The sequence below is a fragment of the Anabrus simplex genome, chromosome 9 (genome assembly GCF_040414725.1).
Source record: "Anabrus simplex isolate iqAnaSimp1 chromosome 9, ASM4041472v1, whole genome shotgun sequence".
Classification (NCBI taxonomy): Eukaryota; Metazoa; Arthropoda; class Insecta; order Orthoptera; family Tettigoniidae; genus Anabrus; species Anabrus simplex.
Genome location: NC_090273.1, coordinates 107,083,024 through 107,110,349, shown reverse-complemented (window position 1 = coordinate 107,110,349; position 27,326 = coordinate 107,083,024). Strand labels below are relative to the sequence as shown.

At 37.8% G+C, this 27,326-nt stretch overlaps 1 protein-coding gene across 1 annotated transcript in view; it reads right to left on the bottom strand.

Moving 5' to 3' along the window:
• LOC136880805 (cGMP-dependent 3',5'-cyclic phosphodiesterase) overlaps positions 1 to 27,326 on the bottom strand; it is a 164,825-nt gene that overhangs the window by 3,001 nt on the left and 134,498 nt on the right. The window contains exons 12-13 of the mRNA XM_067153339.2: positions 20,102 to 20,271; positions 14,690 to 14,835 (exon numbers count right to left, since the gene is read on the bottom strand). Coding sequence (XP_067009440.1) covers positions 14,690 to 14,835; positions 20,102 to 20,271 — 316 coding nt within the window. The remainder of the gene's footprint in view (positions 1 to 14,689; positions 14,836 to 20,101; positions 20,272 to 27,326) is intronic.

The following is a 27,326-nucleotide window of genomic DNA, read 5'->3' as shown; positions in this document are numbered from 1 at the left end:
GATCCCAAACCTTTATCTTTGGTGTATGCTTTGGTTTTGCCCTTCCCATTGGAATGTTTCGCAAAGTGGCAGTTAGTAACCAATGGTCACTATCGAGAATTTCGCTTCGGAAGACTTTTGCATCTGTGATGAGAGTTTCAGATTCTTTGTCAGATATAAATTAGTCTACTAGCTGATGTACCGTAAAGAGGGGTAACTTCGGCTGGTAACTTCGGCCACTGACGAATAGCAACACTTATTTTCTCCTGCCTCCAATACTAGAAAAGATGAACCACTTGCAACAACTAAGATGGACATACAATAGAATGCTCTATCAACACTCGGTAGTCCAAATAATATTGGCGAGCTCGTTGTTGAGTCAATAAATTTTTTTTGCAGTCCCGACTATTGTCTTGTCTGGTAACAGCAGAAAACAAACTGTTCTCTAGTCCCAGCATTCAATTCTCCATTCCAGTCATTTATGCATTTTATACAAATAGGTTTTTCACAGAATAGTTTTGTGATAAAAGTTGTCCACTTCCAGGGTAACTTCGGCAGTGCCAAGAACGTACAGGAAAACATTACGCGGCCACGGATATTGTAATTACAATCCTGTTTACTTCAAGAACGCTTTAGAAGAGATTAATAAAGGCACAAAAACAATAAATGGGGAAGTTTATCCCGACAGGGAGGGGAAAGATGGTTTCCATTTTCAATGATAAATAGATGGATATCAGTTGACATGGACGATACACATTTAAGAACTTGATTGACAGGACAGATATTTTCAAATTTAGAAGACAGTGTATTATGAGGACAGTCTACAGGATTGCTTCTTTTCCGACCGCCTTTTCTCTCCATACAATTGGGCTTTATGATTTCCATACCTTTTATTTATTATCTTTTGTACCATTACAAATATTTATGCTATGCAACATGTAATTTGTAATACCATAGAATGCTTGTATGCTTAGGCTAAATAAAATTGTTTCTTCTTTGGGGAAAATGTGAATTTGATCACTATAAATCTGTTTCACCACAAATCGTTTTCATTTGTTCGTGATTGTTGATACTGGGCGTTTTGGGGTAACTCCGGCCACTCTTTCGATAATCATTATTCATTACTGAATAATAATTAGAATTATTTTCATATTTAAAAATGAAGAACAAACATGACAGAACTTATATTATATTTTTCAGAAAATTAGAGGGAATATTTCACTTTTTAATTTAAAAAATATACGAGAAAGTGGCCGAAGTTATCCCGTTTTATGGTAACCATGCTTTGCTATGGAATTCTGTATTGTATACAGAATTCTAGGTTAGGTAGTGTACACGTTGTGATCAAGATTGTAATAAACTGCATAGTTCATAAAGTTACCCTAGAAACGTGAAGGGAAAGTCACCAAGTCTTTTCTTATGTGAAAACTGGGCTAGGGAATTTTCATTGTAATGGTAGGCCCTCTTGCCTACCATCAGTCACAATCAAGTTGGGGAGTTTTCATTATAATGGCACACACTCACTCTCCACCTGCCTTTTTACATCCTCAGAAAGGCTGTCTTAGTGGTTTTCCCAACTGAAATCAACATAGATCAGTACAATGATGCCAGTAGGAATGTCACAATCAAAAGCAATGCTATCATATGAAATACTCCATCAAATTAAAAAAAACACACATTTTCTCACTTTTAACGAACAGTACTATGCTGCTGATCTAACAGTCCAAAGTTCTAGAGCTTGAATGACCAGGCCGCAGACAGCCATAAACCGTGAACACTCTTTAATTTCGTTGGGGCAGGGGGGGTATGAAGGCGGGAGGGATAGGGAGTCCCAGGGCAAAAACTATGCTCTCTTACTCATCTGTTTAATAGGAGTACCCGATGAGTCGGAAAATCTCAATTCACTACACTGGCGGCGGAAAAATCTATCTGACTTGGAGGCAAATTTTTCCTCCAAGCCAGAGGAGAAACCCCCTCTTCACTGCTAATTTGGAATAAAATGAATGTAGAATTTAATAAAAGTGAAGGGGAAGAAGCTTTTCTTAAGAAATGGCTCTTTTCAGGGTTGAATTTTGAGTTATTTACTGAACTGTGGTGCTATAATTTGGAATAGGCCTAAATTGTAATTCTAGACCAGGTACTACTACTACTACTACTACTACTACTACTACTACTACTACTACTACTACTGCTACTGCTACTACTGCTGCTGCTACTACTACTACTACTACTACTACTACTACTACTACTGGAACTATAATTGGGAAACCTTTAAAATTGCAATCGAGTGGATGTCACAAACTGTAGATACAGTGCAACATACTCTAAAAGATGTAACTACTGCTCTTAAAGATGCTTGTAGGACCAGCCGATTGAGGGGATCAACAAAATATAAAACACGAGTCCCTTACTGGTGGAACAATGAAATAGACACGCAAAGGAAAGACTGCAATCACAAGAGACGAATTCTTATAAGATCTAGGAAAAAAATCAGCCAGGTCAACTTAATACCATTAGAAGCTGACTATAAGGCATCAAAGAGGCAACTAATGAAGCTAATAAAGGATTCTAAGAGAAATCTCTGGCAAAAGCTATGCGAAGATCTAGACAGTGATATCTGGGGAGCGGGATATAAGATAGTGACCGGTCGAATAATCAACAGGGTACCAGTTCAGCTCCCAGCTGATAGAAGGAAAGCCATAGCAATGGAGTTGTTCCCTTGTACTAATGACAGACTTGAAACGGAATCAGATTTTTGTGTTGCAGAACCGTTCACTGTGGTTGAGTTACAAGAGGTAGCACGCAATATGAAGACTGGTAAGGCACCAGGTGTAGATGGAATCCCACCAGAAGCCATCAAGTATGCAGTTGAGGTGGCACCTGGTTGGATCTTATCAGTCTTCAATGATTTATTAAAAAAGCGTGAATTCCCCGATGAGTGGAAAGTAGCCAAGCTAGTGCTGTTATTGAAGGCAGGGAAACTATCATTAGATCCATCAGCATACAGGCCACTGTGCTTATTAAACACCTTGAGCAAACTTTACGAAGGATTGATTAAAACTAGACTGGAGAAAGAACTTGAACAACAGGGAGGACTTTCTTCGAACCAGTTTGGATTTAGAAAGGGTAGAACCACAACCCAAGCTATTGAGAGGGTGATTCAAATACAGGCAGAAAGCAGTGAGAAATGGGCTGCCTTGATAACGCTAGATGTCAAAAATGCTTTTAACACTGCTTCTTGGAGCATTATTTTGAGAGAACTTCGTAGGATGAACATTTCTCAGTATCTACAACAAATAATCGTTAAGTACTTCAAAGGACGAAGAATACGATTTCATGATTTAGAAGATCTTGAAATGAGTGCTGGCGTTCCACAGGGATCTGTCCTAGGACCCACCTTGTGGAACATTCTATATGATGGTGTCTTACGCCTGCAGCTGACAAAAGGGACAACATCTATTGGTTATGCAGATGACCTTGCAATAGTGGTAATAGCAGAGAATGTAGAAGAACTGACCTTCCGAGTAAATGAATCACTGAGACGAGTTAACCTTTGGATGGTAAATAATAAGTTGAGATTGGCTCCACATAAGACTGAGGCTGTAATTTTGAAAGGTTCCAGGAATTGGAAAAATGTCCGTTTCTTATTAAATGATACAGTGATTATCCCAGGAAAGTCTGTACGATACCTTGGGGTTCTTATTGACAGGAATTGCACATTTGGTGCACATGTGAAGGCAGTAACCCAAAAGGCAGAGAAGAAGGCATCGGCATTAGCCAGACTTATGCCTAACATCGGGGGACCAAGAACAGTTAAGAGACAGATTATGTGCTCTGCAGTATATTCCATTTTACTTTATGCTGCACCTATCTGGCACAATGCACTCAGGAGGAAGATTCACCGAAGAGCTATGGAAAGAGTACAGAGGAAAATGCTGCTCAGAGTTACCTGTGCATATCGAACTGTTTCGACAGCAGCTTTACAAGTTGTAGCTGCCAGTATTCCCATTGACCTCCTCGTTGCAGAGAGAAAACTTTGGCATGAAAGGGGTGCAACTATATCTGCTGAGGAAAAGAAAGCCTCGAGGAACCAATTCTTACTAGACTGGCAAGACCGATGGGATGGCACAACCGATGTTGGCCAATGGACAAAAAAGCTAATACCCAACATAGGAGACTGGCTTAAATGTAGACATCGGCAGGTAGATTACTATCTGTCACAGATCCTGACAGGACATGGAAGATTCGGCGTATACGCCATGAAGATGGGAAAGACGCAGGGAGATGGTTGTCGGTACTGTTCTGAAAGGGATACAGTAGAACACACCTTTTTCTACTGTGTTCGATGGGAAGAAGAACGAAGAAAAGCCTGCCAACAACTTGGCCGACAACTCACGCCAGGGAATCTGGTTCAGATTATGTTAGAGAGCCCGTTTGCCTGGAACACAGTAAAGGCAATGGCGACAAGCATTATGGGGATGAAGGAGAAAGAAGAGAAAGGAAGAACTTAATAACATACATCACTCCATTCTGATGTCATGCCGACAAGCAGTTCCAGAATGGTCTGAGTGAAGAGGGCAGGGGTTTTTAGTTGGTGGAAATCCAACTCCCACACAGAGTGGTGTCTTTAAAAGATTTTCCCCTGCCATAAAAAAAAAAACTACTACTACTACTACTACTACTACCACTACTACTACTAAGTGAGCATCTGCCTTAAGTGTGCACACGGCGCATTCAAAATAGCGCGTCAGAGTAGGGATCGAATAGCTGGAATACTATGATGAACCAGTGTGTTAAGTACCAGCAGTATCAGAAAATGTATGAATCAGAGGAATGGCATGCTAAAGAAGAAGGATTTCAAACCCCCCAGCTATTTCCTACCAATGTTCAGTCAGGCTTTTATACTCAGTACGCAGCAGTAATCCCATCTATCGGAGTTGAGTGGCAGCATAAGGGACAAAGATCATCACAACAATGGTCAATGTAATGTTTTTGTTGATCAGTGTTATGCACTTTCAATATTGTAGGCCTTCACATTTAGTTTTCTTCCGACTCTGAAATACCACTCTTACAATAGTCTGTATGGTAAAACTGAATAAAACATAAATGATCGGAAATTGTTTTCTCTATAACTTTTGTAATGTAGTACTTTTCGATAGGACCAATAACATAGGTATTTAAAAATTAAATTTTAGGTGCCTTCCCCTAAACTACAATTTCATCCAGGGTGAATAAAATTATTTATAGATTAGATTGTAGTTTCTTATTCCCCAACTCTATATACCGATTTTCATTAAATTCTGTTAACCCATTTTCTTGTGGCTCGGCACTGATATGGACTTAGCAACAAAAATACAAATTCATAGCCGGTAAGGTAAAAATGTATAAGACAATTTATCAATAGGACCACTAAAAATATAAATATTTGAGAATACTACCATCTCACTCAGCGTGAATAAAATGATTTATAGCAGGGGTTTCCAATTAGTATGGGCTCGAGGGCCACATTAGAAACCTTAGGTATGATCGCGGGCCGCACTTCAATAATAGGCCAATTTTCGTAAAATTCTACAGATAGAACAGAGGTATCAGTATGAAATAATGTTCATAGTTCAATTGAAATGAAGGTTTGATAATTTTAATTGCTTAAAACACTATTGTACATCAATTCTGAAGAAAAGCACTCAACAATGACAGTTCATTTGAATTAATATTTGACAAAAAAAAAAAAAAAAGCCTTAAGAATAACTGAAATTAATAATGTAGTCAAAACAAAACTTAAAGAAGGACAATTTAGTGGGAGTGGTGTGGTTGATCAGCTGCATCTACCAATGAACGAATGTCTACCTCCAGCTCTGTTGTTGCTAATCTCAAAATATGCAGCAAGGAAGAATCTGAAAGTCGACTTCTGTATTTAAAAAAAATGAATTTCATAGGTGAAAAAACATTTTCACACATGTACATGCTCCCAGACATTGAAGTCATTTATAGTCCAAATTGTCTTAACTTTGAGTATTTTTTGCTGGGTAGCAATTAAAAAAAAAGTGATCCCTTTTCTTGTCTTGTCTGTAGGAGCGTATCGGCTTGTAGATCGCACAGTTCAAGTTGTAGTTGTGGTTCTTGTTCCTCGATTGCAGCATCAAGAGGAATCACATAAAGTTGTATACTGCTTTTCAGAATTTCAGTTTCCTTGAATCGTGTGTTGAATTCTTCAATGATCTCTTGAATGTGTGAACTAAAATCTGAAAAAATGTATGGTTTCTTGGTCCTTCTCTGCCGCTAATTGTAGACAGCAAGGGAAATGAGTCAATTCATTGTTTTCTAAAGAATGTTTGAAAATTTTCAATTTGTTTCATCCAGGCGAGTTGGCTGTGCGGTTAGGGGCGCGCAGCTGTGAGCTTGCATCCGGGAGATAGTGGGTTCGAGCCCCACTGTCGGCAGCTCTGAAGATGGTTTTCCATGATTTCCCATTTTCACACCAGGTAAATGCTGGGGCTGTACCTTAATTAAGGGCAAGGGCGCTTACTTCCAACTCCTAGCCATTTCCTATCCCATCGTCGCCATAAGTCCTATCTGTGTGGGTGCAACGTAAAACCAATGGGGGGTGGGGGGAAGTTTCGAAATCCATTAACAGTTCCCACCATATCTGACACCTCATGGTTTCTTCCTTGATGATTCAGGTTGAAGGTGTTAAGGTGATTTGTCATGTCTGTTAGGAAAGCTAACTGCTTCAAAAACTCTGGGGCTTTGAATTTTCTCTTCTAGTTCTGAGGTATCTGACAAGACAAACTTATTAAGAAATTTGGGGATTTCCTTGTGAATTGCAAAACAACGTTGAAGGCACTTACCTGCACTCAGCCACCTTACATGGTTGTACATCAGCATGTCTCCATATTCTGCATCAATTTCCAGCAGAAACTGTTTGAATTTTCTATGCAAAAGGGCTTGATTTCCACCTCTTAACATATTAATAATTGTAACCACAAGTTTGAAAACTTCTGTTTTTGTAATTGATTTCCCACACAATGCTCCCTGGTGAATGAGACAGTGAATCATTGGACAAGTTACGCTATTTTCTTTTAGCAATCCCATCAGTCCTGTCTTCACCCCTGTCATTGCTGGAGCTCTGTCTGTCACAATGGCTGAACATTTATTGAAGCCTCCAACTCTGTCAACAGTTCTTTTAACAGCATCATAAATGTCCCTCCCTTTTGTTGTTCCTTGAAGAGAGCAGACATCAAATAACTCCTCTTTACTACTGAAGTCTTCGAAGATGGTGCATACAAATATTAGTAGCTGACTGACATCTGACTGATCAGTGCTTTTGTCAAGGCATAGCAAGAAATATGTGCTTTCCTTAACCAATTTAATGAGCACTTTTTCTATATCAGTGACCCTTCTCTGTACTGTTTGGTTGGAAAGTGGCACTGATTCAAATTTCTCAGCATTTTAGCATCTCCAAAAGCCTTTGCCATCTCCATAGCGCACTTTTTAACAAGACTGCCTTCAAGGAAGGGTTTTTTGGCCTTTGCAAGTTCAGGGGGCACTGCGTAGGAGGCGTCCAGAGAAGACGACTGATTTTGTAAGACTTTACCAAACATGTTTGCTGTTTTAATTTATTTTTGAAGTCTGCAACCAGTGCGTGTCAAGCTTCTTCCTTATATGCTGCATACCTTTTCTCGTGCATTGTTGAGTAATGTCATTTAACATTGTACTCCTTCGGTGCAGACACTATTTGCATGCAAATTAACTCTGAAGCTTCCCACTTTTGTTAGTAATTAAATAGTCACTCTCCCAGCTTTCCTTGTAAATTCTGTTTTCATTTTCAATTTTGCGTTTCAATGAGCTTCCACTCATTTTCTATTCACATAAAAGATGCAATCACTTTACACTCAACACTAAACAAAGCCTCCAAAAAAATGGACAGTACAGTAACTTGTGAAACTTCACTACACATCAAACAAGCGCGACTGAGTGTGTGGAGATGGGAGGAATAGCCAGCAAGCCTTGCCGGGCGAGTCTATTGCTGCGTCAGTGAAGGGGATGGAGGTCAGTGGAGGAGTCCATGTCCGCTCTTGCCGCATCCTGCACTGTATGATATGGCGCGTCGCTCGTAGAACAGCTGACTTAATTCTCTATCAACTTCGTTTGTTCATTTTTTCTGTATCTTTTTCAGACCAGCCACTTGCTGTTATGACTGTCTTTTATACATTTCATTAACATTAGCGATTAGAGTTCAGTTTCTGTGGAGTTGGGACCGGTTTCACATGAATGTGAAGATTTTATGTATCAAGTAGGCAGTGCATTTCTACGAAAACATTTTTAGACAGGTTGGAAATTATGAAACAGTTGAATGTTGCACATCGTATATGTCTGCATGACAATATTCAAACGTAAGTTATTGAAAAATATTCTCAAATGTTTAAATATTGATTTCACATTAATTGTGGCAAGATATACATGCAAGTGAAAATGATATCCATACAAAAATATATGCTCTCGCAAGAATGAGGGTTTTACATTTTTTAAAATAAAATAATCTATTCAGGTCAAGTGAATAGTTAAAAACAGGAAATAATATTAAATAATGAATTACTTCTGACTTGGGATAATTTTTTGAATGAGCTATGAAATATTTTTGGTACATTTTCTTTAAATTTCTTAAAAAATATACATAATTTTTCTAAATCTCTCACGGGTCACACAATATGGCTTTTGGAAACCCCTGATTTATAGCCTAGATTGTAGTAGCTCATCCCCCAACTTCATGTACCAATTTTAATTAAATTCTCTTCAGCCGTTTTCTCGTGATTGGTGTACATACAGAAAAGTAAAAAAGTGCATTTCCTTGTTACTGTGGACATGAGCGATGCAGAAATGCAATTCTTCTCAAATTCTGAGCAATGTACAGACAAAACTCGTATTGTATATATATATATTAGGTTAGGGATTTCAGGTTTCTGTCCCAGCTGTGCCTTGTGATTTTATGGCTCACTCTTATTTTATATATAGATTAGGGATTTCAGGTTTCTTTCCCAGCTGTGCCGTATGATTTTATGGCTCACTTGTTTCTTAAAATAAATATTTTTTAATAAGGAGGTTATTTCTCAGACAGGTGTTCTCCTTCTGCATTCCTGTTTCCAAATTCATTGGGGCCAATCACAATTTCATATCCCTATCAACACAAACTTGGACATTATGATCTCCCATCAATATTATGTTGTCCTCTTCTACATGTTCTTCCAGGTCCTCAAGAAAGGCATCTTTCTCCTCTTGAGTTCAACCAAACTGTGGTGCGTACACCTGAACAATGATCAGGTCATGATGTTTGAAGTCGCACTTCGTGTCTTATTCTGTCTCATAGTGTTTTTTTTCTGGCATGGCTCTGTTTAACATCACGCTGCTGACCATCATTCCTAGCTGAGCCATGCAAAGATGAAGTCGCATTCAGGATTTTATTATGGTATCCGAGGCTCCTTTTAGTTTTGAAAGCAATTCCAATGTCTCTCTCTGCTGGTCTGCTAAGCCTAACACTAGAGAGGATGTTTCTGATGGGGTGTTCTCCCTTAGCCTTTGATAGTCCCCTATCCAACCTGCAAGGCAGCAGGTTGTTCTCATTTTAATCCCCAAGTACAGGGCTGTCCCTTCTGCTATCTCCACCGTACCGAAGTCCAACTTCTTCACTGTAGATGACGTTGAGGTTTTCATTCATAATCCTGAGCTGGACCCTTACCAGATGCTACACACTGGGTCAGTGTGCTCTGGGACTCACATAGGCAGGGGCACCACTCCATGGGCAGGACTACTTCGAAAGAGGGTTCTACCTGCTACCAATGTTACACACTCAGTACGGCACACAAAATCTAAGTAGGAGGATGCCTGTTAAGCTGCGGGGGCATGAGCCTCATTCTATGTAACCATTTTTTCTACCATTTGCCTTCTAACACTTTTTTATATTTTCCAGTCATCTAAACTGGATATCAACAACCCACTCTGATCCATCAATTGCAAATTTTACCACACCTGAATTGGGCCACTCACTACAGAGTAATATTATGTTGAATATCATAAAGGATTTGTCATAATCACTAAAACTACATCAACCGACTCAGTGTTTCACAATAAGTCTACTACTCTACATAACCACTATTTGGATTGTTGTTTTTATAATCTGCAATCATGTCTTCCAGATGTTTTTATGAGAGTTATATTGTAATATCTTGACATACAATGCTGATGTAGACATTATCAAGACTCAAAATGGACAATGGAATCCATAGTTTATGTCTAATAGTTTCGTAGTTTAATTGATGTATAATCTCCACCAGATTATTTTATTAGCTTATCATCTTATTTTAAATGTTTTTAGTTGTTTTCCTTCATTCATATTTTAATGTTTCTTATTAATCTGGATCTTGGCAATTTGTATATTTTTATTTGTCAATAGCTGAGCATGACCTCTTAAGGTTGAAACTGGTAGCAAAAATATATCTGGAAAGGTGAGATGGATATCACAGTCCCACTGACAGATGTCAGTACATCATATGTGAAGGACCATGCAATACGTATAATATAAAAGGAAAAACATTGACACTATCTCACAATGCAAATGATGCTAATTTCACTTAATTAATTAATACCTTGTATTGAATAGGTGAACCCTACCCTAACTTCAATGCAACAACACCACCACAAGTTACATTCTTAGTAAAAATTTCTGAACCATTCATAATTAAAACAGGAGTCAAACAAGGAGATAGATTATCTCCACTACTATTCAATTTAGTTTCTCAAAAACAGAATTCACCTTGATTGTCTAGCCTTTGCAGATGACTGTGCAATCCTCTCCAACAACAAACAAGAACCAATCTAGTTTATAGATTAACTTAATGAAATAACAGCAAAAACTGGACTCCAAATTTCGTATGAAAAGATGGAATATATGGAAGGACTATATCAGGATTCAACAATCAACTTTATTCACCAAATTCAGGAAAATAACTCAAATATCTAGGTAAAATTATTCAACCAGCAGGGATAAATTGGAGTAAACAGAGAAAGAATTGCAAAAGTATGAAAAGCATACAAAATCACCTGGAACAGATACAATAAAAAATCTACATTAAAAAAAAAAACAAAAAAATATGACACTAAGACAAGGACATCGAACCATCTCTGATAACAAATAAAAAGCATTGAAAAACAAGAGAGAGAAATCCTAGGATCAAAATACAAAAACTGAATTTGGATAAAATCAAAACCACAGGAAATCTATCAAACCACAAATAAAATTAGAAAAAGGCAATTAAAATGTTATGGTCACCTACAAAGAATGGATAATAACAGGCTAAAAAAGAGAAAATTCTAAACTTAGCACTATCCATGAAAAAAGCACAACAGGCTACTAGAAATAAAGAAAGACCTTTAAGAAACTGGTATTGACAAAGAAATCATTCAAGATAAAACAATTCAGGACTCAAACAAACAAATACAAATTTGTTGAAAAACCTAAACAAAAAGACACAGGATGGACAGAGGAACATAAAAAGAAACTCAGTAAATGGATGCAGAGATACTGGGAAGAAAAGATGACAAGACTTTCCTAAATAAGTTCAAATGCACTCCCTAGCTGAGCATAATGAATTAAAAAAAGTAGTAGTCATAGTAGATACATACATATATACATCAATGTATATGATTAGCCATTCAGCATTTAGTCTGCAAACCTCTGTTAATGAACTAAACATCTCTACAATCCTCTTTTTGCAACTCGCCCACTGGTCTTATCTGTTTCTATGCCTCCTATCTTGAAATCATTAAAAATTCAACCAAAACTCTTGTCTGCTAGATCTCCTTCTATTCCTCATACCTTCTCTGGGCGAGCCCATTATTCTCCTACGAAAGGTGGTGGTGGTGATTATTGTTTTAAGAGGAAATACAACTGGGCAACCATCCTCTATATAACACTAAGAAAACAGCCCCTCCAACTTGCCTCACTTGCCTCATGACCCTACAACAGCCTGGTTCATATGCACAGCTTCAAACTTAGCATTCATGTCCTCCTGCCATTGTATCTACTTGTTTGCACCAGAAATCATTCTTGATATTTTCCTGTCTATTACTCCTAGCTTCTGAATTATTTGTAGATATTCTGAGTGGACTCAGCTTTTACTCTCTATAAAGGCAGCTGCAGACAGAACGTTGCAAAGACAATTTTGTCAGTGCAATCAAGTCTCTCTTTCAGTACAGCATTTATCACAATTGTGAACTTACTGCATTACCTTGATTCGATTTCTTTCATTATGCTACCATCAGGATATTTCTCATCTTAGATATCTGAAATGGTACTGTACAAATTTTTATTTTCGCTACTGACAAGCATTCATCTTACGTCTAAGAAGACATTCTGAAGCTTTTATCCATGGAAGGGCATGGCAATACCCCTTATTAAAATGCTTTTAATTACCACGTAGCCACTTTGGTGTATGACCAGGGACCACTTTGTTTATGACACGTTGTGCAATGCATCATGTATTGAGTGTCCAAAGAATGCTTTTCATTTAAATTCTTAATTGTTGTTGCAAAGAAGAAGGTTTGTTTTCTTTACGTGTCTGTTTTCATTTCCATATGTATGTGTATCAGGGAGGTACGAGTATACAGAAAAAAAAAAGACACAAAAATTCCTTCTTGAGCAGTGTATTTTTTGAAACAAATGGGACGTCTTGATTTTTATTTAGAAACCAGGAACATTTTGTAAAACGAAGAGGCGTACTGAGAAATAATAAGAACTTCAGAAATAAGCCCAACACATATTAAGACTAAGAAGAATAGTAATGCAACTTCAAAGTACACAAAGAAAGCTCACATTCAAAATTCATAAGAGTATTATTTAAGTCTTTTATCAAGTTATTCAAGATTTTTCTTCTTTTAATATTTGGATGTGGAACTCAATAACAGACAGGTTTCCAAATGTGTTTTTACAACTGTTATAAACTTACAATGTCTCAATTTTAAGTGTGTTTTTTCCTCATCTGTCCACAGAGGATTTATTAATGTAAAACATGTTCCATAGCTGCATTGATGAAAAAACAAATTCCACAACTGCACTGAATCTTGGCAGTGCCAAACAAAAACTTACCAGGCATTTCAGGTTTTTAATATATAAAATAAGAGTTTTGTCTGTACATAGCTCAGAATTTAAAAAGAATGGTATTTCTGTATCAGTCATGTCCGCAGTAACAAGGAAATGCACTTTTTAATTTTCCGTAATTTCTGTATGTCTGTCAGCATGTACGCGCATCACAAGAAAATGGCTGAAGAGAATTGAGTGAAAATTGGTACTAAAGTTGGGGAATAAGTCACTACAATCTAGGCCATAAATAATTTTATTCATGCTGAGTGAAATGGTAGTTTAAGGGAAGGCCTAACATTTAATTCTCAAATATCAAGTATTTATGTTATTAGTGGTCCTATTGATAAATACTACATAACTAAGGTTATATGAAATTTAATTTCTGATCATTTATGTCTTAAACATTTTTACCGTACTGGCTATGATAACAGATATATTCATACATTTCTATTTTTGTTGCTAAGTCCATATCGATGCCGAGCCACAAGAAAATGTTAAACAGAATTTAATGACTACAGTCTACATTATAAATAATTTTATTCACCCTGGTTGAAATGGTAGTTTAGGGGAAGGTGCCTAAAATTTAATTTTTTATTACCTATGTTATTGGTCCTATCGAAAATGCTACATAACAAAAATTATAGAGAATACAATTTCCGATCATTTAGGTCTTAATTCAGTTTTACCATACCGACTATGATAAAATTGATGGTGGTGCCTGCTTCTGATCATTAAGTCAAGTGATGTGGCACAAGATGAGAACACGTTTTTCTCTTCCCTAACTTCTGTGTAACGATTTGTCACACGGATTCACGGTTAATCTGCAGTTCATCCGCTATCGTGCGCACAGTTAATCGCCAATTGTTCGTGATTAATGTCCTCACCTTCTCAATGTTTTCGTCACTGACGGCAGTCGCCGGTCTTCCGCTACGGGGGTTGTCAGAAACACTTTCCCGGCCTCCTCGAAAACGGGCGAACCACTCGTACACACACTTCAAGGACAGTGCTTAATCTTCATAAACACGTACCAGCATTGCATGTGTTTCTTTCATGTCTTGCCAAGCTAAAACAAAACTGTACATTGATCTTTTGGTTGTTCATGTTCCTGTTCGCAGTTCAGAACCAACGCACTAAACACGCACTGTGTCAAACAGGTCTTACACGGTACACACACAATGCTCAACTGAACAACGTTGCGAGCAGGGGGTCAAAACCTGCTGCTACGCAGGTGCAGCATTGTGTGTCGTCAGTGTTGCTGGATCGACCGTTCTGACTTCATTCACCGAACATTATTGACACAGGTTGTATTTCAGTTTTAAATTTTTTTTGTACAGAATCCAAATGCAGTGATATTAAACTGACCTGATACATGCTGATAGAAACATACTGTACAAAAAAATACAATCTCTGGTAAAATTATACCTTTTCGAAAGCATATCAATGTTCCAAGGAAAAAAAACCAGCAAAGAAACAAACAAGAAAGTATATGGCTGGAGTACAGAGAAACATTCCTGAACAACTCTTAACATGAAAAATTACTTTCAAAGTAAAATATTACAAAAGAAATATTATACTTACTGAAAAACTGGAATCACAATATCTGACAAAAACTGAATTTGTAGCTCCGGTATTCTTGCTTTATCCCTGTCCATCATTTCCAAAGGATTATTTCCCATTGACTTCTCCATATCTCCTTGCTTAAAAAATTCCTCATAAATCATTTCCTGAGATCAGAAAGACAAGAGATAGTTAATAAAAATTAATATTTATAGATAGACATCTTTCAACAGCTAAAATTTATCCTGCTGTCAATACAATTGAGCTACAAAAGAGATCAGCAATAGGTGCAATAAAGTTCCCCACTTCTACCAACAAGTGAAGATACTTCTTTGGAATGACAAGATTCTAAAGAGAGGAAAATTGGCTACTTCATATCAATCTTGACCTACACAGCATTGAAACATGCACCCTAATGAAGAGAAATACCTCAAGACTGAAGGCATCAGAGGTCAAGTTCCTGAGGTCCACCAACCAGAAGATCAAAAGGGACAATGACAAAGGAAGTTGAGATTACGACATTCCTACTAAACAGGTCAGGACTTCCACACTACAATGGTTTGGACAATGTAGATGGAGTCTATGGGAATAGTCTGAATGATCTTGGAAAGAGGTGGAAAGAATGTGCTCAGATGGAAGACATAGAATCTGCTGGATCGATAAGGTCAAGACAGACATTGCAGCACGGGAAGGACAAGATATGCATGAATAGAGCAAAGTGGCAGAGGCTCGTCAATAGTACCCAGGGAACTAAAACTGTAAACTTTCAAGAAAGCTAAAAGGAATAAATATATATGTACGGAGTATTATCCAGAATTTCAGAGAATTTGCTCATAAAATCTTTGTCAGAAAGTTGCTTACAATGAGTCAAGTGTGTGCAAATGCACTGTGATGATGCTTGATGCTTGTTGTTTAAAGGGGCCTAACATCAAAGGTAACCAGTCCCCATTGTTCCATATGTCAGGCTGTTTGGCACCTCACCTCACATCCTCCCTTAGTTGTGTTCCCCCTGTGGGTGGGGGCAGTAGAATAACACCCACTCCCCTGCCTGTCGTAAGAGGCGACTAAAAGGGGCCTCAGAGGCTCTGAACTTTGGAGCATGGGTTGGCGACCACGGGGCCCTCAGCTGAGTCCTGGCATTGCTTCCACTTACTTGTGCCAGGCTCCTCACTTTTATCAATCCTATCCGACCTCCCTTGGTCAACTCTTGTTCTTTTCCGACCCCGACGCTATTAGGTTTGCGAGGGCTAGGGAGTCTTTCATTTTCATGCCCTTCGTGGTCCTTGTCTTACTTTGGCCGATACCTTCATTTTTCGAAGTATCGGATCCCTTCCATTTTTCCATCTGATTAGTGTTATATAGAGGATGGTTGCCTAGTTGTACTTCCTCTTAAAACAATAATCACCACCACCACCTTAGTTGTGTCAAAATGTCTTTGTAAAACTTCCAACTGACAGTCTGATGCAGTGGAATGAACTCTATGCACAATTCCTCAAACATCAAATTTTTTAAAATCAGCACTTACTTGATTTTGTTGCAAACTTGGCAAGTTTTTTCAGCCGTGGAGAGGAAGGTGACTTCCACTGAGAAGACTGTTGCTTTGTTTCTGGTCCATGACCACGCACATACGAATCATCACCAGTTATGACCCTGAGAGAAAGTTAGGATCATCTCTAACTACCATATTTCTTGGAGTTCACTGGACACCTGAATCCAATGCGTTTGCTGGTCATGTTCATGAGACAAAGACCAAACCCTGATGCAATTCGTCTCATATTCAGTTCATCCCCAAGAAGGCATTAACATGTTCTGTATGATATTCCAACATGATTAAAAATGTCTGTCTTCATACATAATTTCACACACTTTCCAATAATTTCAGGAGTTGTGTATGATGACGGTTGATCCCAAAATTGGCCATCTTCCACACAATTCCGTCCTCTTTCAAAATGCCTCAATCACTTAAATATCCTTCCTTGGCATAAAGCTTGGTCATCAAAATCCTCCTGTAGCATTCAAAGGGTTTCAGATGCGGTTTCAATGAATCATCATCATCATCATCATCATTTCTTCGCTCCAGCAAGCCGGGTGCGGTTGTATATGAGCCTCCTCCAGTTTGTTCTATCCATCCTCTTGGTCTCTTCCCAGGAACATTGTGGTCAAAGTATGTTCGAGGAGTCCTGTGAGGGTTCATTCTTTTCATGTGACCATACCATTGCAATCCCTTCACTTCTATAGTCTCCAGCAAGCTTCTTTCCAATCCAAGCTGTTGTCGGATATCCATATTCCTTATTTTATCCATTTTTGTTTTTTGTAGACAAGAACGGAGAAACTTCATTTCTGTTGCCTGAAGACGACTCTTTGTTGGTTCAGTAAGTCAATGTACGTACTAGGTATATTTTGTACAAGGTGATCTTGGAAACTAACGGAAATGTTTCATCCCAAAGTATTTGACATACAGCATGATAGAATTTGGAAGCTTTCTGTATTCTGTTACTAATCTCTTGATATATGGTATTGTCTGATGACAGAACACTGCCTAAATTCTGGAAGTTGTCTACAATATCCATCTCCTCATCTCCAATTCTTAGATAAACAGTTGGAGAGTTTCTACTCATCACCAAGCCAACTGTCTTAGTTTTGCTGATTTTGAGACCTAAAGTTGTAAAAGCTTCATGCCAGAGATCTAGTCTAGTTTGTACTTCCGCTTCTGTCTCACCCCATACCATTACATCATCAGCAAAAACCAGGGCATTAGTTGTTGCATCCTTTCTCTTAACCGCTTTTAAAACTTCATCCATTATGATTATGAAGAGAAGTGGTGAAAGACAACTTCTTTGCTGGAATCCACTCTTCGTTTCAAACCAACCTGACCTTCCATCGTGGACCTGGACACAACACTTGGTTTCATCATATAATCGTTGTACTCGTGCTATGATGTCATCGGGCACTTTTTTATGTCTCAAACATTCCCATATATGCCTGCGTGGTACATGGTCATATGCTTCTCGATGTCCAGAAAAACGGTTATAAGTGTTTCACCTTTCTCCCAATACTTCTCATAGAGCATTCTGGTGGCAAAAATGAGATCTATAGTTGATCTATGAGGTCTAAATCCATGTTGTTCCTCCTCAAGTGTAGGTTCAACATATTTTCTAATCCTGCTCTCAAGGATGGATTCGTAATTGGTACATTGCTTTTTATCACCTTTTTTCAATAATGGGATGATGGCTACTTGCTTCCAGTAATTGAGTATTACATTCTCTTTCCAGATTCTATTTAGTACCCTGTACATCCACTGTTGTCCTACCTCTCCTAGTGCTTTGATCATCTCAACACTTAATTCATCTAATCCAGTTCATGTGTTGTTTTTCAGCTTAGATATTGCTGTCTCTACTTCCAACCATGTCAGATTAGTGGTATTCGTGCTGCCAAAATCATAAGGTTCGTCGTCTAATGGGGTGACATTTTCATAACAGTTCAGCAAAGTTTCAAAGTGACTTTGGAACTCCTGTAATATTTTAGTCTTATCCCTAGTCACCTCACCATTAGGAAGTTCTGCAGATTGGATAGATTCATTTTGAGTTCTTCTATTCTTAACAATACTGCATAACAGTTTTTTATTTCCATCCTGCATTATTTTGGTAGCCCGATCTTCCTTGCATTTCTGCTTTTCAGCTACAACCAACTGTTTGACCTGTAATTTTTTCTTTCTGTAAAGTGACAGCTTCTCCTCTATTTCATGTTGATCTCCCCGCATTCTTGCTTGATATAAGGATCTTCTTGCACGGTTTCTGTCATTGATAGCCATTTTAATATCATCATTCCACCAGGCAGTTTCTTTAGGTTTCCTTATTTGACTCTGTCGTCCACATACTTTTTCTGCTGTACCAACCAGAACCTTCTTTAGAGTATCCCATTCTTCACCTACCAAGTTTAGTTCTTCTCTTGGCAACAACCTGTGGACATCTTCCTTGAATTCTTCCTTTACACTTGGCTCGGTTAGTCACCAAGTTTTTATTTTTGGGACTCTTTTGTTACAGACTTTGGGAGGTCTTTCCTCTGCAATAACTGCAACCAGCAGTCTATGGTCGCCACCAAGGTCTTCACTTGGAATGACTTTAACATCATTGACATTTTTCCATACATTTTGATCTTTCAGAATATATTACTGTACCTATTTTATCATCCCAGCTATATCTTGTGATTTTATGGGAGTCCCTTTTCTTGAACAAAGTGTTACTAACTATCAGGTTGTTTCTCATGCATAGATCTAGCATATATTCTCTCTCTTCATTTCTGTTTCTCATTCCATGAAGGCCCAGTATGGATTCATATCCTGTTCGTTGTGAGCCAACTTGTGAATTAAAATCACCCATTACAATTGGATTGTCATACTCAGTGTGTTCTTCCAAGTTATTAAGGAAGTTGGCCTTTTCCTCTTTTGAGCATCCTACCTGTGGAGCATAGACTTGGATCACATTTCAATGAGTAGAAAGCAAAATTGAATGCCGAGTTTTTGAAGCATAAGAACACCATGTAAAGGAAACCACCAAAACTTGCAGAAACAAGAACATATGAGGACGCCACTCGGTAGACTAACCTGAAACACATGCTAAGGGACACGTAGTGTCAGAACTAGGTAATGCTACTTGTTCATGCGGGATATTCAAATTCTTGTAAATTCTGGGTAGCACCTCGTATAGGAAAAGATGGAGAGCATTATCCTCGACTGAACAAAGGTCACAACCAAAAACAATGGACTATACATTTCTTTTAAGTGTAGCCTATCCACGTGTGCTTACACAGTAAGTCACTGCTCTCCATCTGTTTCCTATACATACATAATGAAACTGTAAAATGACGATGATGGCTTTTTTAGTAATGGAAACAAAGATTCAATTTCTTTCCTGTGAAAAATCATAGGGCACGGAAACTAAAGATCCCAGATTAAGAACTCTTGAAATAATTTGTATGCACAACTCGTCTATAACTATGGATTATTGGCTGGAAAAGTGGTAAACAACACTTTTTAGCCCAAGGACAGTAAAGCAGTTTTACTGCCCTACAGCTATAATAGTCATTTATGTAACTACAAATCTGAATGCATGAACATTATAAAAATCTAAAAATTATGAAGATTTCTTATTTCTATTGTCCCTTGTTGTGACATAGTAAACATATGCCTATTTTATTTTGCTTTAAAATCCAACTTAGATGTCTTAAATCATAATGTGATATTCATTCTTTGGCATTTTTAAAAAATGTTACCTGCTGTGTATACATTCTGAATGTATTAAAGTTGTAACTGCCAGTGATATCCTTCGTCTCTATGTGCCTCAGATCTATTACATATATTGGGCCAGAAATACCTGTTTACAACCTTCATACATAAATATCATTAATTCAATATAATAAACATAAGGTTCTTACAGCTATTTTCTTGGAAGTCTTCCAGTCTTTTGTTTGATCACTAAGATCAGAGCATGTCATAAGCAGGGATAGTAAAAGCCGCTTATGCTTCTCATTATTTTTGTCATACCCATCATTAAGCATCTCCTGCTGCTCAGCAAAAATCCGGATATGCTGAGCTAAATCTGTTGCTGAAACAAAATAAACAAAGGGGTTACTTGTGTCAACTACAAAGACTGAATATCTCCAGCAACACATCAGTATTGCTATTCAGAGAGGGAATGCTGCAAGTGTCATTGAGACATTTTTCTTCATGTCCTACCTTGGAAGGAACTCACAAAATCATTGTATTCAACATTGTTTCTTTAGTGTAAATCAATTAATACACAAAATACATTTCTTATGTTAAAATTAAACAAAATGGTCAAAATGTAACTAGGTTATAAATATTAAAACAATATTTCTGCAATTTGAAGATAACAAAACATACTGTATATCCCATTTATATCTGTTAGTAGTCTGGCTGTCTATCTCTTCAGCACAAATCATTTTTAAATACAAACTAACCTTAATCTTTTATGTATAGAATAAAGAATACCATATATACTCATCTGTATCTCACACTTCATCATCATCCTCCTCCTTTCCCCTTATCCAGCCCCTGCCCTGTCAGGGCATTTACGGCACTTCTCCACCTTCTTCTCTCTCCTTCTACCATTTCTCTTCCATCATTTTGTCCCAGTCTAGGTTTCTTCTTCTTGCACCTCTATTTACTGAATCAATCCACCTTGTTCTAATCTCCCTCTCGCTCTCCTTCCCTCGACCTTCATCTCCATCGTTTTGGTATTCATTTTCTCATCCATCCTCTTTACATGACCAAACCATCTTAGTTTATTCCTATCAATTCTCTCATTTAGGTTTTCTATTGTGCCTTCCTTTCTAACGTTTTCATTTCTCACTCTGTCTTTCCTATCATAATTCTTAGGTATTTAATTTTGCTGGCTTGAATTCTACTTTCATCCCTATTTGTCACTGTCCAGGTCTCAGCTGCATAAGTCAATATGGATATATAATACATTTTGTACATTACCTCTTTACACTTCCTTGGTACTTCCTTATTCCAGACAAGGTTTCTTACACTCTGCCAGAATGCATTGCCCTGTTGCACCCTCTTGCTAATCTCCATGCCCAGCCTTGTATTCTGCATTAATTCACTCCCCAGGTACTTGAAAATGACAACAATTTCAAGGTTTTGACCACAAATTTTCACAACGCCTTTCCCTTGTCTTTCTTCTCTTGATATCACCGTTGTCTTGCTTTTCTCTACGCTGAGTTTCATATCATACTTTTCAATTTGCTCGTTCATTGCATCAAATTGTTCTTGTACTTCTTTGTTTTCATTCTGCAGACCACAATATCATCTGCAAATAATTATAATAACTTCATCTTCCCTATTCCCATAATGCTTCCTTTGTCTCCTTTACAATTTTGTTCACAACCATTAGAACAAATCGCTTTCATTTCTAAACCATTCCGCTCTTCCAAATGGAGTCTGTAAGCTGCTGACACAGTTGTTGTACATTGCTTGCACCATTCCTACAATTTGTGTACCCAATCTCCTTCTTTTGACCATGGTTTCCCAAACCTTCTCCTTAGGAACACTATCGTATGCCTTTGTTAGATCTACGAATGTCATGACCAGATCTTTTCGATATTTACAGTTCCTTTCCAATTGTCTCATGCTGAAGATTAGGTCCATTATAGATCTTCCACTTCTAAAGCCATATTGTTCCTCTTGTAACTCACCTTCTACCTTTCTTCTCATTTTCCTATCTAATATCCTTTCCAGTATTTTTGCTATTTGTGATAGTATGATTCCTCTATAGTTATCACTAAGGTTCCTGAGGTCATTTTACCAGAAATCTGGAAAATAAATGTGAATGATATATCCCTGAGTCCGTTCGAAGCATTTTTGTATTACATACAAATGCATATTTTGGTCATTTTTATTGCTTTGGTCATATGTTGCTCATTTTAGTGATATAAGGTCACATTTGGTCACATTTTGAGCATTTCTATTTAAATTGAGCCGTCGCTTCTAACAAAGTACATGTTATCTGCATCGAGTTTCAAATAACTGTAGTAAGTGTATTCTTCTTTCTTTTCCTGAAACATATAGGTAGCAGGTTTAGAAGACGCGATTCTCAGAAAGATATGCTGTACAAACGTACACCGGCAGATACTAAAAAGCATGCTAATACTTTGTCTCCTTGGGTTTTTTTTACAGTAGAAGTCCACTATAGTGAGTACGGCATATAACGAGAACCCCGTTATACCGACAATATTGTGCTGTCCCTTCAAAATTCCTATATTAAACTGTGTATTATCCTTCGGTTATAGCGAGAGCCCTATCACTGACAAATCCATTATTACAAGCGATTAAGCGTGCACGATTTTTTCCGTTATGGATAATTATGCACCCCGGCGATTATGTTGCGTGCAATCAATTATCTTCGGTATCGTTTCCTTGCTATGTTCACTAGCTTGTTCTCTCGTCGACATTCAAAGGCAATGTTGGAGTCTGTTAGTAATACCTGTCGACTGATATTCTGTAAAGAGAATTCAAAATGAAGGAGAACATATTTTCGTAATAAATGCGTAAATAATGTGTCCGATAACAGTTCTTAACTCGTTAAAAATAAAGGCTGACTAAACGATCGCTTAATTTCAATGCTAAATGTTACAAGTGAACTATGTAATGCGAGTCGAATTAATTTTTTTTAAAGACTTTGTTTGTAAAATATGATATGATGTTTTATTTTTATTGACCTAACCTGTACTGTATAATGTTGTAACATAGGCATTTGTAAATAGTAGAATTCTGTCTATAGTTCCTGGAAAGATCCAGAAAGTTACATAACTTTTGTACAGGGTGTGTTACTTTGTTGGTATGTGTTATAGAAAGTGTGTTCTGTCTATTCTGGAAAAATACGACTTTCGCGATCATGCGTATTCTAGAATGTTAGTCAAAGTTCGCGATCGAAAGTAAGGTTGTGATTGGTGAGTCTAGGTGGCGATAGGGAACTCGTGCACGCTGATTGGCTGCCTCCAAGGCCGGAATTTCCTATATACAGTGAGCGAGGCAGTGTTCGAATTAATTCTGAATCCTGAATTCTGTCGGTCTCGGTTTATCTGTCTGCGAGCAGCCTATCTGGTTGACGTCCCCCGGCTTCCGGGATGGCACTCTCCTCGGGTAAGCACTCTTGAATTCCGTTCCTGCTAAAATTTCCGTAATGTTCTGATTTGCTTTTCATACAGGAGTCTGCCCTAACCTCGCCTAGATTCACCAAATTAGTTACTTATGACGCTTTAGTTTATCAGCTAGGCTTACCTGTTCGTTTCCGAGGCATTCCCATTTCTTGTTTCACTAAAATATGTAGAGTGTAGTTTAATATCATTTCCCTTGGGGTTTGCCTCTGGTAGTTCTGTATCACCTTAGGTACGCTAAGTTTTGGATAACCTTTTTCACATCACTGTATTTTGCATTGTACAACTCGGAATTGTATGCGAAATGTATTTGTAAAATTATTTGGTAAATAATATTCTTCGAATCTAAGGATCACGGGCATTTATTTCGGAATCCGCTATCTAAGCCATGTCCATGCCTTTGGTAGGTTCCCAGCCCTTTCCATCTTCCCGGTTTGTTGTTCACTAGTTGGCCCTACTGATGTTTACATACATGTTTTGTTGGAGATCTGCGTAATGCCAACTACTGTTCCGAGTGTGTAGTGATTTCTTACATTGTGTAGTTTGCTCTTACTTTCCCCTTTTAACTCTGTTTGTGCCTTGTTTTGTGTTATCGCTGTAGTTGAGGTAGCACTAAATACTGCATTTAAGTAAAAACGGGATACACCTCGAGATATGGCAGAGTGCATAATTGATTTCACAGGTTAGTTTATATTTTCTCGCATCTGGTTAAATTATGGGAAGGTTATTATGATGTAAATTTATAGCGAGAAGGTTATCATTTCTCTACTGGCGCTTGAAGTATGTTTTCATCATATGTATAGTACGGTTAAGTTAGGATAGGTGACGCTGTTTGAATAAGTAAACAAACATTTGCCACAAAATGCGATCGATCATCTTTGGTATGGTATAGTTTTCTCACTATGTGCACTTGTGAGCTCTTTCGTCGACATTCGAAGGCGATGTTGGAGTCGATTAGTAATACCCAACGACTGCTATTCTCTAAAGAAAATTTGAAATGAAAGAGGATAAAAAATTTTCGTAATAAATGCGTAAATAACGTGGCCGATAGCAGTTGTTAACTTGATCAAAATAACGGCTGAAGTAAATGATCTCTTAATTTTAATGTTATGTACTGACATTAAGTAAGAATGTGATACACCTCAAGATATGACAGAATACATCGCTGATTTCAGAAAATAGTTCATATTTTCTCGCGTCTAGTGTAGTTTCGGAAAGGCTATTCACATGTAAATTTTAGCAAGGATAACTCATTTCTCTACATGCGTATCAATTATGTTTTCATGACACATATACGGTTAAGTTAGGCGACGCAATTTGAAGAAAACTCTGGAGTGATACGTATTTCTCCAAATCTAAGATGACGTTTTTTCCTCAGAATCTCATGCGAAAAATCAAGGGTTGTCTAGCATTCGCGGCCTAACAATAATGAATACCACTGGCAACTCTCGCGGTAACCACGCTGCTTCTTTTCACCCCCGCACGTGCACGCACACTTTATTATACATTGCTAGCTGTGACAACCAGCTGTACTGTGCCTGTGTGTAATGTCATTGGATCTCGGGAAATAATGAAGGGAGAATGACATTCTATTAGCCTCTACAAAAACATTTCTCAAATCTGCAGAATGACATCAAAACATGCGAGCCTTCGAATTCTTAGAAAGGCCACGGTTACCCAGTGGCAGAGTTATAATGCGTCTACTGTACCTGACACGGATCTTCTTCATCTCATTTGAAGAACTCGGCAAGTTTATCCATGTATGTAAATGTTAATATAGCTGCACAGATGGACACTACTTACAGAAGGAACAACAAGCTACATAATGACAGGGTTATGCAGAACAGGTATCTCGTGAAGATACGTGGAGCAGGTATTGCCAGCAAATTTTCAACGGGTTCTCGTCGATATTATGATGCCAATTTTAAGTTAATGGTTATTAAACATTCAGAAATGTACAATAATTGTGCAGCCGCAAGAAAATATGGCATAGGCCTAACTAAAGCCAATATTTGGCGTCAGCGTGGAGACAAAGAGAAAATGCATTCAGTGGTCCGCAACAAGGACACTTTAAAGAAGTCAAAAATGAAATTGTGAGGTACCGGTATGTGCACGAAAAGCACAAGGGCGGAAAGGCCATACCGTGGCGCCATGAACTCATTCGTTGACCTTCTACGTCCGCGATGAGGCCTATACATCGCTAGCCGGTGAAGTTGGCCGAACCCGGCAAGCGAGACATGCGTGTAGTGGTAGCCGGTTATATCTGACGCTGAATAAAAGTACCGTAACAGTTTTATAAACAGCAAGAATATTATCCTGATGGATCGCTGTATTGTAGAGACGCATGGAATACGTATTGCCTGCAAATTTTCAACGGGTTCTTCTTCGGTATTATGATGCCAATTTTAAGTTAATGGTCATCAAACCCGCGGAAATAAAGAATAATTATGCAGCTGCAAAAAATGCGGCATAATGAAAGCCAATGTTCGGCGTCTAAAATAGTATATAACAATGCGTACTGTACAACAAAGGCATTCATATGATTTTAAAAAGCTCTTTTGGAGCCTGATTTAAATTTCTGAAGGAAAAAGTGGGGATCGTCTTGGATTTGGAGAAATACGGAACTGTAATTTTTTCAGTATGAAATTAAACATACACTTTCACATGGTATCGCATTTCGAAAAATAACAAACAAGAAAGTCGTTGTGTGGATATCATCCGTGAAAACGCAAGTTTTGAACAAAATGATTCCGTTTCATACCGATTTTAATGTGTATGGGGAGTTTTGGGACTTGTATACAAAAATCGGATATAACGACAATCCGCTATAGCGAGTAAATTTTTCGCTGTTGTGAGTTCTCGCTATAACGGACTTCTATTGTAGTTATCTTTTTTTTTTAAGGAAAACAGACTTTTCACATACCTACTATAGCTCTACCAGTTTGTATAATTAAATGATTCCCTTGTATTATCGCTAATAACTTTTTGGCACGTTTGATGTTAGTAATACTCTAATACTTGTTACCTATCTCTAAACTGCTTACGCCATATTTTACCTTTCTTTTGGGTGATACTAGGTTTTAGGGCACATTTGCTTGCATATTTTGTACTTCGTTTGGTCATTAACTTCCGAACCCTACTTCTCACATACTTTTTTTTCTCCCTTCTTAAAGAATGGCATTAATATTCCCTTTCCCTAGCCTTCTGGCACACATTTCTGTTTCCATATGGACTTTAACAATCTGTATACCCATTGCAGTTCAAGAAGCCCAAAACCTTTATCATTCCCACACTAATTTTATCCATCCCCAGTGCCTTCCTCATTTTCATTTTATGGACTGCTAATTCCACCTCACACTTCTTTTCTGAAAATTCAAGCTAAAACATCAGGCTGTACGGTATATGCAGGAAGTTAGTAGATCAAACTTGATTAGAATTAAAACATTTAAAAAAATGGCTTTCTTCTGAACAAACTTTTCAAAAGTAACAAAGCATAATGATTTTGCATAATAGATTGGATTTTATTATGTTCCATAACATGTTATTGAATATTACCAAAAGCATTTTAAAGTACGTAGGATTCCATTTGTAGCCGAATATTATCCCTTCCTTTTCCTGCTTTCATTTCACTGCACAGAAAAAGAAGAAAAAAAATATTAGGATTATTACCAGCACTTGTGTAATATGTATATTTTTTATTCACATGTATAGCTTCCATTAGGCACATAAATGAGCGAATAATATGGAGAGATTTAGTGGTTTGAGGAATTACAATGACAAATGTCTCAGTGTATTCACTATGTGAAGGTGCAGATGCGGGTGAAGTTCACAAATTTTATGAAGCACTGAATGATATCGTAGTCAGGGTCAACAACAAGGACAGGCTAGTGCTAATAGGCTATTTGAATGTAAGAATTGAAAACAGAACTGAAGGATAAGAGTAGGTGACGGGCAAATGTGGGTAAGATGTAGAAGCAAA